This window comes from Vombatus ursinus, unplaced genomic scaffold (assembly GCF_900497805.2).
Source record: "Vombatus ursinus unplaced genomic scaffold, bare-nosed wombat genome assembly UNPS02014909.1, whole genome shotgun sequence".
NCBI classification, from domain to species: Eukaryota; Metazoa; Chordata; class Mammalia; order Diprotodontia; family Vombatidae; genus Vombatus; species Vombatus ursinus.
In genome coordinates this window covers 5,576,705-5,597,127 of record NW_020954687.1, presented here as the reverse complement: position 1 = coordinate 5,597,127, position 20,423 = coordinate 5,576,705, and the positions used below count along the sequence as shown (strand labels likewise).

At 35.9% G+C, this 20,423-nt stretch overlaps 1 protein-coding gene across 1 annotated transcript in view; it reads left to right on the top strand.

The window, feature by feature from the left end:
- Positions 1-7,879, top strand: part of NEK7 (NIMA related kinase 7) — a 195,951-nt gene extending 188,072 nt beyond the window's left edge. Inside the window, 1 exon segment of the mRNA XM_027843469.1 lies at positions 4,776-7,879. Coding sequence (XP_027699270.1) covers positions 4,776-4,886 — 111 coding nt within the window. The 3' untranslated portion in view covers positions 4,887-7,879.
- The last annotated feature ends 12,544 nt before the right edge of the window (positions 7,880-20,423 follow it).

Genomic DNA, 20,423 nt, shown 5'->3' with positions numbered 1-20,423 from the left:
GAGAGTTCCAGGCATGGGGAACAACCAGAGAAAATTCCCTACTTATCGCATCCTGCTTATCTCTAAGAGAGAACTATTCATATAACACCTATAGTAGTTTAGGAAACTTGTAGATATAACTAACCATATCTTGTAGTTGATAAAATTTTAAAGACAGCCATGAATCTCCCATGTTTATTCCTTAGAACATTACCCAAGTTATAAAGGCCACTATCCAAGTTATATATTTATCGTTCAGTCGTTCTGTAGTGTCTGACTCTTCACGACCCCCATATGGGGTTTTCTTGGCAAAGTTACTGAAGTGGCTTGCCATTTCCTTCTCCAGTGGATTAAGACAAAGAGAGGTTAAGTGACTTGCCCAGAGTCCCACAATTAGCATCTGAGGCCAAATTTGAACTCAGGTCTTCCTGACTTCAGGCCCAGTGCTCTATCCACTGTGCCACCTAGCTGCCTCCAAGGCAAACAGAGGTTAAGTGACTTGCCCAGGATCACACAGCTAGTAAGTGTCTGAACCCAAATTTGACCTCAGTTATAAATATCCCAGTTCAAAATGTCCCAAATTACTCTTCCCCCTCCAGGTAAAAGTTGCCTCTAAGGCTTTCTTCTTTGTCCCTCTTCTTTCACCCTCCTATGTGCAGAGGTCAAACTGCTCAAGTTATCCCAAACAGCTTCCACTGCATAGAGATGAACAGAGAACTGTCTGCCCTAAAATATCTCCCCCAGTTCTTCCTTTCTCCCACCTCAAGGGATATTATGCTTTTCTCCTCCATTTTCTTAAACAGGTCATTTAATCTCTAATCGTTGAGCTTCAGTTTCCTCATGAAAAAGAGGATTGAACTATATTGCTGTTTACAGAATATTAAAGCTTGAAGGTTTCTCGGAAGCCATCTCATCCACTGCAGACCTAGGCAAGAATGCTCTCTACACATACTAGTATAGTCAATGTTACTTGGTGTTTTCCACCTCTTTCCCACGCATCTCATGCCACTCATTTATAACTCTCATGTTTTGATGTTTTTCCTTATGTTTTCTTGCTGCACAAGGCTTTAACAAGGAAAGTGCTTTGTAAACCTTAACGTGAGTAATTGTTATTTGGAATAATGTTGTAATTTTATAGCAATCCTAAACCTTCGGCCTTTACATATTGCTCGTGTTTCTGCGCTCTGAGACCAAGGAGATCAGGTCTAATTCTTCTTTCAAAAAACAGCCCTTCAGATATTTGAAATTTCTTTATATTTATTTTGTATGTGCTTTGAATCTACTCATTTGTGTACATGTGTTTCCCCTGATAGAATGTAGGCCCTTTGAAGGAAGAAACTCCTTTATTCTTGTCTTCATGGCCCCATAAGGTCATGGATATGTAAGAGGCATTTCAGAGATGCTTATTGAATTGACTTCTTCTTGTGAAGGAGCGAAAAACAACATACACAGAACCTGAGACCCCTTAGGAAGCTGGACCCTTTGAAGGTTGAAGCATTCTGCCTTAATCTGAACTTGTACCTGTCCTACTGCCCCTACTCAGCTCAATGAGTAGTCCTCTCTGTTATTTATTTACTCCCTCATGTCTTCCATTTCAGTGTGCCTCCTGGTCTTTGCCCTTCCAGTTCAGGTTCCCCTCTTTCCTATCTTTGACTTAAAGCCATCCTTGAATGAGCTCTACAATTAGTAGTTACCTTCAACATCAGAATTTTGACTCAATGAATAACTGCCAGATTTACCTCATTTCCATTGTAGATTATAGTTAAAAGAAGCCTTTTGTGGCCCAGCCAGATAACCTAGCCACCAAATATAACTTTGTTTTCATGTGAATTTATCCTCTGAGTTTCAAATAACTGACTTATATTCAACCTTTTGAAAAACAGCATGTTCATAACTTAGAGATTTGCTGTATTTACTTTAGAGAGGAATTAAATATAAAGTAGGTCAATCTTGGACCCTAGATATAGAATTTAGTTACTGAAATGCCAAAAACTTTTAATTCATAATACAGTTCTTCCTTAAAATGGTCACATAGCAGGAAGAGCCTAAGGACATAATTATGATATCTTCAGTGTATAAATTTCTTTTTTTGTCTTTTTTTTATCTGAATGCCTATTATATGGGATTCCTGTTAATCACTTATTAAAGATTGAATTGAAGGAAGGATTTCAATGAGGAGATATGGATTATTTTCCAGATGTAATGGATGATAAGAAATTTATCACTTCTATGTGGAAAATTAATTGGGATCCAGTGATCTGGTGGAGGAAGTGTTGCATTTGAAGTTTGAGGACCTGGTTTTGAATTCTGGTTCTGCTGCTTACTATCTATGTGACTTTGGACAAAGTATTTATCATCTCTGGGCCTTAGTTCTCATCTTTTAAGATGAAGGGGATAAGACTAGATAATTATAAATAGATTTAAAGTTAATGGGACCTTAGACATTTTCTGGTCAATATAATGCATATATGAGATAGGTTCACAAATATACAGTCATTTAATTGGTTTTGTTTGGGAGATTTTTTAGTCAATCAGAATAAAAAAGCAACAAAAAACTCAACTCCCATCACCAAACAAGACAGCATTTTAAAAAATAAAAAGTGACTGTAATATTGAAGCAGAAGATTGATGAAGAAAGACTGTGCATAGAGGCTGTAATGTGAGGAGAAAATTTTGAGCTTATAAAAATCAATGAGACTTGGTGGATGAAACTTTTGACTGAAATATGGCTCTGGATTGGTGCACTTTATTCAAAAGAAATAGTGGTAAGGTGTGGGATAGTAGGGAGCGTATAAGAAGCTATCCTCATGGAGAAATCCAAGAACTAGAAGGAAAAAGCATGATGTAGATCATCGGGTGAATATCAGTTGAGGGAGAAACAGAAGCAGTTTTGTCATCAGAGTTTACAATAGACCATATGGAAGTAGGTGTTAAGTTTGGGAAATAGATAACAAGTTGTGACACAGAGATATATGGTGATGATAAAGGACCTCAGTTACCAAGATCTGCTTGTGCTATCTCACTCTCTGTCTGCCAAAAGAACAGCAAAGAATAAATTCTTGATCTGCCTTAGTGCCTTAATTTCATTCTTCAAAGGTGGGAGACCAACAAGGGGAAATTTTATTCTGGATCTGATTCTTACTAAGAAGAACTAGTAGCTAGGTGTCAGTGTTACCTACCTTGGGAAACAGTGACTACTAACATGCAGCCTAGATGTGGAAGAAAAGCATATTTCAAAGCCATCAAGGGGAAAAATAGATTGGATCTCATGAATTAAAATTCTACTGGGGATAGAAAATTTTCAAGGATGAATTTATGATGATACAAAGGGAAATAATTCTGATAATGAAGAACCAAAGAGCTCACCAACCAACTAGTTTATTTTTGTTATATTTTTTTAAAAGAGATAAATAAATGTTGAAAGTAAGGACAGATAAGAGAGAAATCATGTCATCTAGAAAAGGAAGTGGTGATCACAGACAATCAGCATGACTTCAGCAAGAACAGGTCATGCCAACCAAACCTTATTTCTGTTTTGTTTTGTTTTTTAACAGTTACTAAGCAAGTAGGTCAAGAGAATGATGTAGATATGGTTTAACCAAGATTTTAGCAAGGCATTTGATAAATTAAGCTGTTCTTATGAAATTTCATAGAGATGAATACACTCTTATGTTTGTTGAGTTCAGAAATAAGCTTCACAGATAGAAGTTAGGGGATGCATAGTTAAAGAACTGTTTGAAAAAATTCCAAGGATTGTAGTGGACCACAAATCCAATATGAGTCAACAGTGTGACATGACAGTCAAAAAAGTGAAGGGAATCTATACTGAGAGATACATAGCTTAAAGGAATAAGGAGGTGATATTCGTATAGTGATAATCTGCCGTGATCTGACCACATATGTAATATTACATTGAGTTCTAAGGAAAAAATTGATAAGATGAAGAGCATCCAGAGGAGAGCAACCTGTGTAGCGAAGGATCCTAAGTCAGTGTCATAAGAGAACCATTTGAAAAAAATGTTAGAGATGTTTAGTCTGGAGAAGCAGCCAAAAAGAGGCAAATTTAAGTTTGATATCATGAAAGCTTTTTAACAATGAAGTCTATCCAAAAGTGAAATATGAGGTGTCTGAGACCTCACTGGATGTCTTCAGGCAAAGCCTAGATGACCGCTTATTGGCTCGTTATGGTGGGGATTCTTTTTTTGTGTGTTCAAGCTGCTGGGGTTCCCTCTGGTTCTACAGTTCTTTGATTAATTTAACAAGGTTGTACCAAAGTTGTGAACTGAATTTCTGAGTTTTGTTGATGTTTGATATTGCCTTCCTTTACATAGTTGAAATCATTGTATATAGTTTCCTTTTGGTTCTGAGCTTAACATTCATCTTATACAGGTATTTAGTCATATGTTCTGATAAATCTCATATAGCTTTTAAACCGAATAAATGTTTTCAAGTGTTCAATGTAGAGCATGATATTTGAAACTCTAAAGTTTGTAGTGATTATGCCATAAGGATCAACCTTCTTTGAGAAATACCTATTTCAGTAGAGGTATTTAGTCTGCATTTAGAAAAATATGTACTTTACACGTTTACAAATTTTTATTGTATAAATGTAAAATGTCATTGAATGAAACTTTAGAATTTTATATACCTAATCAAATGTCTGTCCTTAGGCATAGTGCATTTTCAGAATAAAACTGCAAGTATACATAGTTTCTCACAGTAAGCATCTCACCACTATAGTACTGGTGTCTACCGTTGTTTTGGTTTTAAGATTTTTTTATCATTTTATTTTCCAGTTACGACAGTTAGTAAATATGTGCATCAACCCAGATCCAGAGAAGCGACCAGATATAACCTATGTTTATGATGTAGCTAAACGGATGCACGCATGTACTGCAAGCAGCTAAGCACGTGGCAGATCATGAAGAATAGAACCAGAAAATGTTCAAGTATTTTTGTGCAGATCATACCTCCCCTCTGTTGTCTGTATGCTAAGTATAGTTTTTCAGAGCTGACTGATGTGCTTTGAATCCTTAACCAGTTTTCATATCAGCTTCATTTTGTACCAATTCAAATTTTCCCTTACCTATACAAAAATTATTTTGGGAATAAGAAAATTTTAATATTAGAATTTGAAAAGTAATAGAACTTTACAATTTGGAATGGTTAAGTGTTTTCAAAACATTTTTTTTTAATTTTTCCTGCTGATAAAATTGTGTTCAAATCCACATCAAGTGCCAAAATACTAACGGTGGAGCATGGCACATGTCATATTAGATTTATTACCCAAGGCAAAATCTCTAAACGTGTTTCCTCTATTGTTTCATCATTCATGGATATAAGCGTGATTGTGAACTTCTAAATAATTGTGTAATTTTTATAAGTTGGAGGTGTATGTTTTAGTTCTTAATGTTTTGCAGTTTTGAAATTAACTTCTGAATGTAGACAAAACTATTTGAACATATGTAACTTCTCAGCTCATGTATTAAACATATAGCTCTGAAATGTGAAAGTTTTGGGGGAAAATGTGAGTTTTCTGTGAGTTTTCACTGATGAGTTCATGTGTATTTTTATCTTTTCCTTTCTTTAAAATGGTATAAATGAATCCATAAAAAATGGTTAAGGATTTGTTTGGCTGGTGTGATATTCATTTTAAAATTTGCACGTTGCCCAAGGCTTTCTGTGTGTTTTTAATTGTTGTTTGTACATTTTAAAACTTTTTCTTTGAATGACTTTGCAGTACTATATTTGAATTCCTTTATCAATTTAAATACATTTAATTCATAAACCCAGTGACAAGATATAATTGTGCACTATAATGTAAGCATATGTTTTTATTCGTATATTTCCTGATGTGTAAGATCTGTCCCTTTCAGAAATATTTTTTATATCCTGCAACAGTTGCTTTCTTATTTATATTTTTAAAATTTCGTTTTATTCATTAATGTTTCAATTGTGCAGAGTACATGCTGATGATACCCTTTTTAAGTACATTCAGTTTACCAGTAATTTTCTTGAATTGAATAGCAAGTTCAGTATATGTTCTTTTACTTTTTAAGATATTGGTCACTGTGTATGCATAGGTGATTATTTTGTTTTGATGGCGAGGAAGAAAGGACATGTTTTATAAGGCACCTGTGGATGTTGATGCAAACAGCTTCACTTATTTGAATATTGAGATAGTGTTTTAGCATATGTTTAAAGCTATAAAAGTAGGTCATTACATCAGCCCAGATTTTATGACGTCATCATTTTTGTTGAGAAGATTCAAGAGAAGTCCTGTGTTCTGTCCTTCACATGTGAAGATAATACACAATTTAAAGCTTCTTGTAGGTTAAAGAAATCTACAGAGTATAAAGCACCTGTAGTTAAATACTGCTTTAGTATGTCTTTGATCTCATGTGCATTTGACAGTTATACCCAGTGCCTTGAGTAGAATTTTTGATCCAAAAGAGAATATTAAGTTTAGTAATCACAAAGAGACAACTCTACTGTAAAACATTGGAGTAGGTTGTATTGTTAACATAGAAGCTTCATGTGCAATAAGGAAATATACTAGAGGATAATTTTGCCCATCATTTTTAATATGCTTTGCCTTACAAGTATGTGAAAATCTGAACCTTGAATATACAGACAGGTTTTCAATCAATTTTTAAACTTCAAAATTCATAAAGTATTCATGATATAAAATGATTTTATCTTTCTAAAATTAGTCGATGACATTTGGAGTTCTGATATATTAATTTTAATGTGGAGAAAAAAACTACTTGTCCTTTACCCACAAACTAAATGTAATTTATTTCTTTTGCCCTGACTACACTTTTAAGCATCCATGGAAATGTATCTGCAGAATTATGAACTGAATCATTTGAGTTGACCATTGGTTTCGTATTCATTTTAATGTTGCTGTAAAAGTGATTGAGATGAAGTGTTCTCTTGTTGAAACAGGATGCTCTTCCCTTCCTTCAGTCTTTTGAAAATACAGGGGTCTAAAATTCATGAGCTTGACTATCCATTGTGCCTTGTACAGAAAGATTTGGCCATTCTTAATATAGGTGTCTGCTAGCAGACCATATTGGGCAAGAAGATAATGCTCGAGGAAGACCCTCACCACACTTTATATATATTGAAGCTATATATTTAGTAGATTGTATAATTATTTTGACTTAAATGTGCATATTATTTTTCTGAAGAAACCACTGTGTTAAAAGTCAAATTTTAATTTGCAAAGGGATCACTTCAAAAGAAATTATGAAGATGATTATGAGTTGGTTGAATTTCTAAACACACCTATAAAATGTTCTCTTTATATTTAAGTTTATGATTAAACTGTTATATTGACTAAACTAAGCAGTTAAATTGATTTCAGAAGCAATAAAATGAAAGGTACATCTGATTCTAACACTTAGATATGGTAGGTTACCCAGAGAACAAAAATTTGGTGTAACTTTTTTCATATACAAAAGTTTACAAAGGGTGAATGAAGCATGCCCCTATTTAAATAAAGTGCTCAATAGTATGTGATGATTGTCAATTTAGTAAAAATTATTAAAAAACCATTTCATGAATGCCTTACCTTCTTAAATAGTATCTATTACAAAACACCTTTCTAGTATCCATATGCTGTAGGTGTTGCTGTTAACATTTACCATGATATTTATTTTAATCAAAATGTTATTTGCATTAAATGTTTATTCTTTAAATGAATGTATTATGTTTATAACCTACAAATGTATAATTATTCTATGCCTCATTTCAGTAGTACTGTAACATTGACTTCTTTTGTGAAATACTTTTTTTTTGTTAATGCTTTAAATACATATGCTAAAATGATTCTCTTAGTGGCTTGAAGACTATACAATATCCTGATATAAATAAAAATATAAAGAATTGAGAGTAATATGGTAAGATTGTATAGTGATTACTATTCCAAGAGTCTTTCATCTTTTTTTTCTAAATAATGTCTAATGCTCATTTCCCACATTTACTTTGTCACATTGTTGAAACCTAAAATTCAATAGTACACTTGTAACTGATAGCTAAGTGGGACCAAGTTTAGTCCTAGTTCACTAGGATCAGACTCAAAGATTATTTGTTTTCATTCCAGACTTGGACTTTCTCACCACTTCCTTGCCTATTTAAGTACAGAAGAGCTACAGCTTGTTAGAAAAATGACCAGACCATGTTAGATTTCAAGACACTATATCACCCATCTAATCCTCATCATATGGAAATGTTTTGAGTGTACTCCATCCCTTTCTAGTTACTCTTTTTTCAGTTTCTCTCACAAATGGTAAGTGGGTGCTAGTACTAAGCCTTGGAGCCATAGAGCTTAGCAGCACATACTGCCTCTCATTTGCCGTATAGGAGAGGAGAATTATAGCACCTTACTTCCATGATAATAGCATAGTAGTATGCAGTATATGTCCTAGCATACCAGATATTCAGCTCTCTTTCTTGTAGAAGTTGGGAGTTACTTCAGTCATTATTTCTAGCTTTAGCAGAAAAGGTTAAGGGGAATGGCAAGTAGACACTGAAGAAATCTTTTGGGGAATGGCATATGTAGAAATGACTGATGTCAAGACAATAAGGCCCAATAAAACTTATTTTGAAAATGAAGTATAATTTTAGTTATGTGAATAAGGTAACCTCTCTTCAGATCAATTTTGATACTTTTACAAAATTGACAAAGTACTTTTTGATAATTTTTCTTTAATTACTTTCATAACAAAATTAGCAATAATAAACATGCGGGAGAAGTGGCACAAAATTCAAAGAGATATATGTCTGTGAGTGTATGATAACTAGAAAAGGAGATGGGTCAGTCAAGATGACAAATGACAGACACCCCAAGTGATTCACTTGTGCTCTGGAGAGTAAAAGAAGACCTTCAGAATGTTGGAAATACCCTCTTTGGAGGAACTGTAGACTAATTGCAAAGGATGCAAAGGCATGGGTGCATAGGAAGTAAGTGCCAAAGGGATAAAATAAAGGATCCATCAAATTCTAACTATTAGCTTAAAAGTTTACTTAGTTTAAGGTTAAATATAAAATTTAAATCATACATGAAATGACAGCTAGGGGGTATAGTAGATAGGGCACTGACACTGTAGCAGTTCTCTCATTGTTGATCTGAATGTTCTATTGCATTAAAGAGGGGAAAATGTCAGCTTATACAGTGATTAGTCTGACAGTGTATACAATATTCTGCCTTCCTATTCCCCAGCTTGTGTTAGAAGAAGCCAGGGTGGGGTATTATCTGTTCCCTGGAACCATTATTGGTTCTTCAGTTGCCCAGGATTCTACTTCATTTTTATGATCTCAAAAAATTATATTTTAATTGGAGCTGCCAAATTTTAGAGGCTTTCAAGAAGTGGAAAGTTTCCTTGGAAGGTAGTTTGGAACACAAGTTTCTTCTAGGCCTGCATATAGCTGTTGTTTGTCCTTTGTTCTCCTAGAGGACCAATGACATCAGGAAGGTGATGTAATGAAACCTGCAAATGAATTGGATTTAAATTTGTAGGAAGAAGGAAGTGGGAGGTAGTGGGGGAGAGTACATAGCCATTTCAATGTTATTGTATGGTGCTCAGCCATATACTTTGGATCCTCAACACCTGTGTGCTGAAAATCAACATGTGGAAGAGAACCTCATCATTGTGTAGCTTTCTAATAGCAGTATTTATTCCTAACAACACTGTGAGGTTGATAGTGCAAGTATTATTATCTCCATTTTATAGGTGAGATAAAAGTCAGTGGTTAGGTGACTTTCCTTGATACTCACACAGCTAAATAACCTGGTTTGTAATCCAGGTCTCCTCACTCAAGTCCTCAGCACTTTCTGTTATATCACATTGCCTTTCAGTGTGACTATCTAAAGCATGACTAAGAGAAGCAAGAACTTTTTATCTTTTCAATCTCATGGAGGGCACTTTGCTTATATACCCTTTAAATATGAAAGAAATATTTATGATTTAAAAATATTTACAGCCAACCTTCCAAATAAATAATTATAGAAATAAGTTATGTGAAAATGCGCGGCCCTATGAAACAATAATGGATATAGAATACAGAAGAAAATAAGTAGCAACTTCTGCCCAGAGACTCATTTCCTTATTTACTTAACCTGTCAAACAAAGGTTTTTGTGCTGCAGAGTACGGGGTTCATTTTTCTTTCATTTTGCTGGCAATGTGTTCATACTGAAATTTATTCGATAACTTAGTATAGTGACTATTCAGAGTAATTAAAAATTTCATAGTAATGTGTCCAAACATAGGGAGAAATAATCATTTTTGGTGAATTTCCTTTCATGGTATTTATAGAATACAATTTAGTTGCAATTATTTTTACTTTTGTTTGTTTTTCTCTTATCTGTCACAGTGAAGAATATATTTTGGACACAGAATGTTCCATGTTAAACACCACTACACTGTTTAAAATAAACTAAATAGATAGCAAACCTTTTAAGTCAAAAATACTAACCAAGGTCTTCATGACTGTAAGGCCAGTTCTCTATCATCATGCCACAGTCCCTTCACTGCATAAACCGTAAGTTTTAGCTCATCTGAAAGAATAGGCTTTGTAAGGTATGTGCTTTCTTTATAGAATCTTCTGCTGACTAATTTGCTTCACTGTCTAAATCAAGTTGTTGGCATATGTACCAACTGATATTAGATTAATCTTGAATTGCCTATTGGTATTAGTTCAAGAGCTTTCTGCCCCACCTCTGGATTCAAAGTAGTTCATTGATAGTGAACTTGAAAGATCCTTTTTTTTTTCACATGTTAAGGTTAGAGAATTATGAGTTTTAAGCATTTTAAAGGTTTGCATAGCACTTAATCTCAATTGGTTCTGCTAGCAACCTCATGAGGTAGGTATAAGAGGTTTTATACCCCCCCCCAAAAAAAAGATGGACATTGCCCTAATTCTCCCAGAGGATTATGGTAGGATGCACAATTAATCAGCTACTTAAATATTTATTAGTTTTCCTACTATGTGTTTAACTTTTTGTTAAGTGCTGTAATGGATACAGAAGCATAAAAAGTATAGACGCCACCCTCATACACATGAAATCAATGATAAACTGTTTAATACTAATTTAAATTTCATTAGGTGTAGGGAGATGAGAAGGATCTGTGTGGACTTGAATAGTTAGAAAAGGCATCACAGAGAAAGTACAATTTGAGTTGGACCTTGAAGGCTAGATTGAATTTATTTTTTTAATTCAATTTTATTTTTCAGTTCTGAATTCTCTCCCTCTTACTTTCCTATTCTCCACCCATTGATAAAGTAAGAAAAATAAAACCCAGTGCAAATGTGTATAATCAAACAAAATAAATTCCCTCATTAACTATGTTCCAGTATATAAATGTGTATATATAACATGCATACATACCATATGTGTGTATGCATGTATATATGTATAATTCAGTCTGCACTCTGAGTCTGTCAGCTAATTCATCTGGAGGTGCATAACATGTTTCATCATGAGTTCATGAGTCTTCTTTAATGGTGTATGATAATTGTGTTCAAAAGAGTTCCTAAGTTTTTCAAAGTTATTTGCCCTTACAATATTGCTGTTATTGTATAAATTGTTCTCCTGGTTATGCTAACTTCACTTTTCATTAGTACATACATATTATCCTAGATTTCTCTAAAAACATCCCCTTTATCATTTGTTTAGTACAATAGTATTCCATCACATTCATTTATATACCATAACTTTTTCAGTCACTTCTTAATTGATGGGCCCCCTCTTGGTTTCCAATTCTTTGTCCCCATGATAGGTAGAATTTGTATAAATTGAATATAGCAGGAAAGGGATTTCAGACAAGGAAAATGAGATCAACAAAATCAGAGTGTGAACAATGTGAGGCAGTAATATGATGGGCTTCACTTTCCAGTCAAAGCAAAGTGAGTGTTGAAATCTAGTTGGAAGGAAGGGGGGGGTGGATCTTCAATAGGTAGAGTGGAGGTAGGGTAGGGCATTGTAGAGAACCTTGAAAGCCAGGAGGAAAAGTTTAGATGATCTAGTATTAGGCAATATAGATAATAGTTTCTTGGTCAAAGGATTGACATTAAGAATGTGTTGTTTTGTGGCAGCTAGTTGGCACAGTGGATAGAGTACATCCCCTGGAGTCAAGAGGACCAGAGTTTAAATCTGACCTCAGACACTTACTAGCTGTGTGACCCTGGGCAAGCCACTTAACCCTGATTGCCTCAAAAAAATAAAAGGAAAAAAAAACCGTGTTGTTTTAGGAAAACTGATCTTGCACTATACAGAATGGATTGGAGAAGTGAGAGACGGAGTCTCTACCCTAGAGAGTAGAAGGCTAGCATAGCAATTGAATCCATGCAAGAAGTGGCAAGGTGGTAGCAGTGAAAATAGAAAGTAAAGGGTGAATCCAGGAGTCATTTCAAAAGACTCAATAATAAGATTTGGTGATATTGCAGATGGGAACTAAAGGAAAAGGTGAAGATGTCTTCTAGCTTTCTAGCTTGAGAAACTGGAAGAATGGACATAAAATGTCATGAAAATGGGATGGTTGAGTAAGGGAACCAACATTAGAGCAAAGTTAGATTCAATATTAACCATGTTGAGTTTGAGACAACTGACACTGCCTCATATGACCTTGGGCAAGTCACTCTTTACCTCTCTGGGTCACAGTTTCTTCATCCGTAAAATTAAGGGTTTGGACTAAATGACCTCTAAGATCTCTTCCAGCTGTAAATTCATGATCCAATGAAGGAGGTGTGTTTGTGTGTGTGTGTGTGTGTGTGTGTGTGTGTGTGTGTGTGAGAGAGAGAGAGAGAGAGAGAGAGAGAGAGAGAGAGAGAGAGAGAATTATTAAGTATTATGTGTCAGAGGTACAAATAAAGGTAGTCAGAGTGTCAAGAAAGTCCCTATCCTTAGAGTTTACATCCTAATGGGAGAAAACTTTACATATTTATATATATACATATATAAATTGAGTCAACCTTGTCATTTCGATACTTCCATGGATCTGAAACCTCAATTATGTCAGTATTCTTTCCAATGGTACAGATCACAGCCTTTTCCCCACACAGATCTTGTTCATGTCCTGCCCTATAGCATTTTTATGCTCTCTAGGTCTCTGGATATTAGAGTACCAATGAGGCACAAACATTGTTCTTTTACTCTGCTTTACCCACTACAGATCTGTCATGTGTCCTCATATGTGCTCTTCTGGCTGCTCAGTAATTCTTTTACTCTACCCATACTGACTTCTTAAACTCCTGAAAACCCCACCCTCCCCCTCCACTTACAGCAACTGGTGTGCCCTACTTCCCTGCAAAGATTGAGGCCATCTAATCAGTTCCATTGACTTCCTCCTTTCCTCAAAACTTCACGGTATGATCAGTCTCTACTTCTTCTTTCGGTTAAGTCATAGAAGAGATAACCCCACTCATTAAGTTTAACCCTTGACACAAGCCCTTCATTCCATTCCCTTAGTTTCTTCAGGACCTACCTCTAGCACTCATTTTTCCTCTCTTTCATCTGTCTTAACTCCATACCCATTTCTTCCTTTCTGTCTGCCTACAGACATAGTCAGGTCTCCCTTATCCTGAAAACATTCTTTCTTTGATTCTTCTACTCCATTTAGCTATTGTCCCATTACTTTTCTACTATTCACTGGTAACTTTCTTGGAAAAGCTACATATACATGAGGTTTCATATACATATATATAATGTGTGTATGTATATATTTATATACACATGCATATACACACATATATGCACACATATGTGTATATATACTTCCTCACTGCTCAGACTTCTTACAATTGTGTTTCTGTTCCCCAGTATGGTGCTAGGAAGTTCCCTTAGTGCCTTGGTCCTTCTTACCCTGGAACATCCCTCTGTCATTGTAGTCTCTTTCTCCCACTGGTGAATTCCTCCTGGAGCCTCCATTTTGGGGAGGGCCCCAGCCCAGCCCAGCCAACCTTCAGTCTCCTTGCTCTGCTTCTGACTTTCTGGGCTTCAATACCACATCCATGACCTTTACCTTTCCCCAGCTCACTTTTCAGCTCCTTTCTGTATGTTGTCTTCTCCTATTAGAATGTAAGCTCCTTGAGGGAAGGGAAGTCCTTTTTGCTTTTTTGTAAACTCAGTGATTAGCACAGTGCTTGGCACATAGCAAGCTCTTAATTAATGCTTGCTGCCTTGCCCACCTCTAAGGTGACCAGTGACCTCCGATTTGATAAATCCAATAACTTTTTTTTTTTTTTGGTTCTTCATCCTCCTTGACCTCTGTAACTTTTTATATTGTTGAATAATCTCTATTACTAGATACTGTCTCCTACCTTGACTTCAAAAACACCACAGTTTCATATTTCTTCTACTCTGTCACTTTCACTGGCTCCTATTCCTGACCCGTGTATTCCCCAAGAGTATGTTCTAGGCCCTCTTTTCTTCTTTTTTGACACTTTACTCATTTATTCCAACAGCATGAATCTTTGCTTTCACATTGATTACTTAGAAATCATGGAAGCGGGGGGCAGCTAGGTGGTACAGTGAATAGAGCACCAGCCCTGGAGTCAGGGGGACCTGAGTTCATATCTGGCCTCAGACATCTAGCACTCACTAGCTGTGTGACCCTGGGCAAGTCACTTAACCCCAATTGTCTCACCAAAAATAAATAAATAAATAAATCACAGAAGCGAACCTCAAAGCTGAAAATAATTTCCTGGGGCATATACATATGGAAGGCCCTGAATGTAACTAGGCAGAAGATAGATGACCTTATCCTGGCCTTCGTTTTGTTACAGATGTCATTGTTCCAGTGTTTATCTCCTTCCACTCATTTGCTTGGGGGAGACAAAGAGTTGTAGAATTGAGACACTTTTGGACCCTAAATGGTAGAGCCCTTGGCAATTTGTTGCCATACATATGAGAAATTCAACAGAGAGCCATGTAGAATTCCTAATAATAAGCTAGAGAGAATGGAAACGTTTCTGAAAGGGTCCTCGGTTACCAAAAAATGTTACTCAACAAATAAAATTAAGCCTTCTAGTTTCCTAGAAGCAGTTTTCCTCTGTGTTCCAAAGAGCTTGGTACCTGGAACAAGGAATCTTTTGGAGAAGAAAGGCTATCTTGGCTTAGGATCTGGAAAAAGCAACTTTCAAGGTTGAGAAAAACAAAACTAGGAAAGGATTCTCCTTTGGAATTTTTTTTTCTGTATCCCAATGGTGAGATATATTAATCGCTTCTGCTTTCTAAAATAGCTATAAAAAGGAAAGTTTAGGGCTTGAAATTTTAAAAGTATGGCATAGCCTACTCAGCCTCCTTTGTGGAAGAGAGAGTATCTCAACTGAGGACTTCAGTTGAAATTAGAAGCTGGAAGCAGAGAAGCCCAGAACCATGTGGTCAGTGGAACAACAACCACTGGAGATGGGCAGAGACTATATCTCGTAATATGACTGGGGAGATGGCCGAGTGAGAGCAGCATGATAACATCTCCAGAAGAAATCAGCAGCTCTAACTACTACACTGAAAATACAGCTGCTTCCTCACTATGTGCTCTTGGGCCATGTATGTTTCTATAAGAATGTACCTCTACACCTGCACCCTGGCCATCATATTCCCTGTATATGTGCCTCTCCATGTACAGTCCCTATGTATTTTCACTCTTCTTACTAATGATGTGTCCATTTGTGGAAGACTTTGCCTAAGTTTATGAGGAAAAAAATGTTTTATTAGTATTATTGCTACTATGCTGCCCCATTAAATGCCTTGGATTTGAACTAATATTGTCTTCTGACCAACTAGTAAAGGTAATTACATCAGTGCTTTTCAACCTGGGATACTCTTGTCTGAAGGACCCATTTTCCAACTGCACTTCCTCTCAGGTGCTACATTTATCTCTAGGCCTGATTCCTCTTCTTAGCTCCAGACCCACAACATTAGCTACCTACAGGATATTTCCATCTCGATGTCCCACTGCTATGTCAAACTCAAAATGTCTAATACAGACCTTATTACCTTTCTTCCTAAACCTACTCCTCTTTCTGACTTTATAATTTCTGTCTATTACACAACCATTGACCCATCCTCTTATGTTCATAACCTTGATATTATCTTTGACTCTTGCCTCTCATAGTTAATCATTAACCAAGTATCCATGTTTTGTCTTTTGCAGCTATCCCCTCATCTTTAGTCCCATGCTCATCAACCTTCCATAGAGACACATTACCACCCAACTAAGCTAACCTCTTGAAAGATCTTCCTATATCCACTATCTTCTTCAATTCATCATTCATTCTACTTTCACAATCATCTTTCTTATGCAGAAATGTGGTTATTCCATTCCTTTTATTAAAAAACAAAAATTGTCAGTAAAAGTCAAATTTCTCAGACATTCAAGGACCTCCGTAATCTGGCACTAACCTACCTCTGCAACCTTATTAATCTCCTAAATGTGCTCTATGCTCCAGGCAAACCCCAAACACACAATGTAATCTCCTGCCTCCTTACTTTTGCTTATGCTTTAGCCTGTTTCTAAAATGTTGTCTCTTCACCTCTGTTGAGTTCCAGTGTAATTCAAATGCTGCCTCTTACATGAAGCTTTCTTTGGTTCCCTTATACTGCCCATAGCACTTGTATAACATGATAAAAAAGCTATAATTAGCTTATTATCCTTATTATACTCCATTTATGAAGGCAAGGGACTAAATCTTATATAGGTCTTGTATGTCCCCCAACAGCAAGCACAGTATTCTGTACATAGGGATTGGGATAAAAATAGGGGCTGGGTCTGTGTTTTCATTTATATTAGAAACTCCTACTTGGGGAAATAGTCTACCAATGCAGATTGCCACTTTCTCTGAAGTTCTTGAACACTGAGAAGTTAAGGGATTGTCCAGTTACACATCTAGTACATGTCAGAGGTGAGGTGAACTCAGGTGTTCCTGGAGAACTGAGGCCAGTTCTCTGTTCACTACAGTTCACTACATCTGATATAGCAGATGTTTGAATGAATGATGGGTTCAATAGGTATGAGTAGTAGGATTATCTCTTCTATGACCAGAGGGAGGGAGGAGAGAGCTGGGGATGATGTTGCTTTGAGGAATGTTTTTTGGGGAATACATTATAGATGACCTCATTTCTCTCAATGAAGTGACCCCCCCACCTCCACCACTACCCCTAGTCATCTGTTTTATCTATGAGGGTAGAAGAGTGGTTAGGAGAAAAGACAAGGAAGAGCTTCATGAGATTTAAAGCTAGAAGGAACCTTACAAATTATCTAGTTCACCCCTATGCTGTCATTTATAGATGAAGAAATTGAAGCCCAGATACAGAAAGCAACTTGGCCAAAGCCACATAATAAGACAGAGATAGGATTCCATCACTGACTCCAGATCTCATGCTCGCAACACTATGTCCCAATGCCACCTAAAGAAAAGGTTTGGAATAATTATTGTTGGGAATGAGTTGGGAAGACCAGAAGGTTAGAACTTAAGCATTATTGAGAAGCAAAGAGTCCAGCTGAAGTTCTCTAACATAAAGGCATACTGAATAGCATAAGCTTAATTTGGTGAATTTTTTTTATATAATGCTCAACATCTCTGGAATCGTTTTAGAGAACTCTATCCATAGAAACAAGGATTTAAGGTATTCTAGGTCAATAAGAACAATTCAACATGGCAGATCAAGAAATTGAAACTAAATCTGAAGATGAATGAACTCAGAGTTGGGTTGATGAACTGGGAGACTAGGGATCAGCAAAGAGACTGGGAATCACAGGAAGGGAAAATAAAAATTCTAGCTTAAGAAGCAGTTTAAAGAATTTGGTAGTTGGTTTGGTAGTTGGTTCAATTCAGAGATGATAGTGACTGAAATACGGTCATTCTGGTTTGTTGGCAAAGTGGAGTAGACTTTCAGTGGAGTTGAGAAATAGAGCTATTGTGTATACACATTGTCAGAGGAGATAAATAGAAATTTGTTGTTGTTGAGTTGTTTTAGTCATGTCCAATTCTTTGTGACCCTCATTTGGGATTTACTTGGCCAAGATACTGGAGTGGTTTTGCCATTTCTTTCTCCACCTCATTTTACAGATGAGGAAACTGAGGCAAACTGAGGCAAAGGGTTAATCCCAGGGTCACACAGCTAGTGTCTGAGACTGGATTTGAACTCAGGTCTTTGTGATTCCAGGCCCTGTGCTCTATTCACTGCACCACCTAGCTGCCCTAGATAGAAATGGGGACAGTAATATTGCTTTGAAGATGTGACTATAAAAGAGTTCAAGCAGGATAATCTGAATCTTATTTGTAGAAAAAGAAGTGAAATCGTCTTCTGGAGGGATACTAGTGGGATGAGAGGACTTAAGATTTCTGTGAATATAATCAAATCTGCAAATGTTAATAAAAATGAAGAAAAACATAGTCTTCGCATTCATGTTCCTGATGCTTTAAATTAAATTATAAATATATTTTATCAATTTAATAAAAAGTGTTTTCAAGCTCTTCTGTATGTGTTTCATATAAAGAAATGACTGAGTTTGAGTTAACTGTGCACAAAAGCCTTTTGATTGACACATTTTTCACGTATTAAACATAGTTCATGTTTTTAAAAAACTTTGTGGAAGATTTTCAGTAGTATTTGAATATAAGAATCAATTTATTTTCTTCATGGACATAAGTTCATTCTTATAGCTCTTAAGGAAAGAGCAATTGTTTTTATTTTAATTGTATATTTTTATATATTGACTGCAAAAGTCTATGAATATTTATCAGGTCATTTCTTTCTTACTAACTGAAACTTTGGCAGTTATGTCATGCTTTTGTGTAATCCAACTTATCAGCTAGGAAATAGCATGCTTGATGGAAACAAAATATAGATCAGATTGGCAAATTTCTGGCCATAGAATGCATTTTGTGTATTCTCTTCCCTAGTTTTCTTAGGAAAGTTGACAGTTATTGCTGGTGCCAAACAGTGCCCTTTAACTTCTTATTACCTGGAATCATCTATTCTTATGTATCAAACATTCCCCCCAAGTTGCCCCATTGCATTACACTAGTACTATTACTAGAGTTTTACAACTCAATCTTCATTATTTTCCACAGACTCAAAATTAATTCTCTCAACTAATATTTGTTATTTCAACATCATCTGTAAGCTGAGATTTTGCATGAATTTAAGTGAATTGTGACAATTAACCATCAGGGTTAAATGACTTGCCCAGGGTCATGCTGCTGAATTTGAACACAGGAAGACCAATCTTCCTGACTTCAGGCCCAGCATTCTAGCTACTGAGATACCAAATAGTAGCAGATCTCCAAACTGAACTATCTTTCCATTCTACCCAATTACTCTCCTTCTAAATGAGATTTGTCCACACTGAGAACATTCAATTCAATTCAGCCAACATTTATTCAATGCTCAGCATGTAAGTCATAGTGGGGACTCTTGATGGGGACAAGGGATAGATAATGCGGAAGCACCAGGCACTTCAGGGAAGCATAGAACCACATGAGGGAAGGGGGCCAGGGGAGTCATGATTACAAATAAGGGAGAGAGGTACAGAAAGGGGCTCCCTCTCTGATTCAGAGAACCCTCTTTCCCCTTCTCACTTCCATTCATTTCTCTAGTTATTTTATTCTACTAATTCTGTCATTCTTTTGTTTTTAAATCTTCCTTTGACCAACCCATGTAAGAGTGTGCTGCATGAGTTCATCATATCCCCATTGATTAATTATGTGTTTGTGACCTTCACCTGTGGTACCCAACTTTCAAGAAATACGGAATCCCTTCATCTTAGTCTTACTACCTATTCTAGGTGCTTCTTTTTGAATACACAAGCCCAGAGCTTGCTTTCTTTTGTCCCTCAATGACTTTTAGACCAAGTAGGGTCACTAATGGGTGATGTCCTGTGTCCCCCTTTCAATATACAGAGTATATCATGACCATGTCCTTTTAAGCTTTTAAAATCTGTTTACCTTCCTTTAGTTTCTTTGATTCACTGATTTTGCTTTGCTAATACTATGGAAAACTCTAGGTTTTTTTAAAAAAATATTTATAAATCATTTTAAAGCTCTTTTATAGGTGTAGGATTATACTTAATTTTGTAGGATAAACAGAGTGCAGAACATTTTCCTTTGATTTTCATTATCTCATATTCCATTTTTTTTTTCATTTCTCATTATTGGTGAGTAGTCCTAAGCAATGATGACTAGAGTAGATTTTTGTCCCTTAATGGACATTTGCAATATTCTCTCTTTGACTTGGAAGTTCTAGAACATTTCTTATTTAAAGAAATGCTGGAATTCCTCTATAATAGTGTGCTGTAGATTCTGTAGATCTGCATTTCTGGGATATATACATATATACACATATATACACACGTGTGTATCTATATCCCTGAGTATATATTCAGGCAACTATATATCCAGAAGACACATGAGGACATGTGTATATACACACATACAC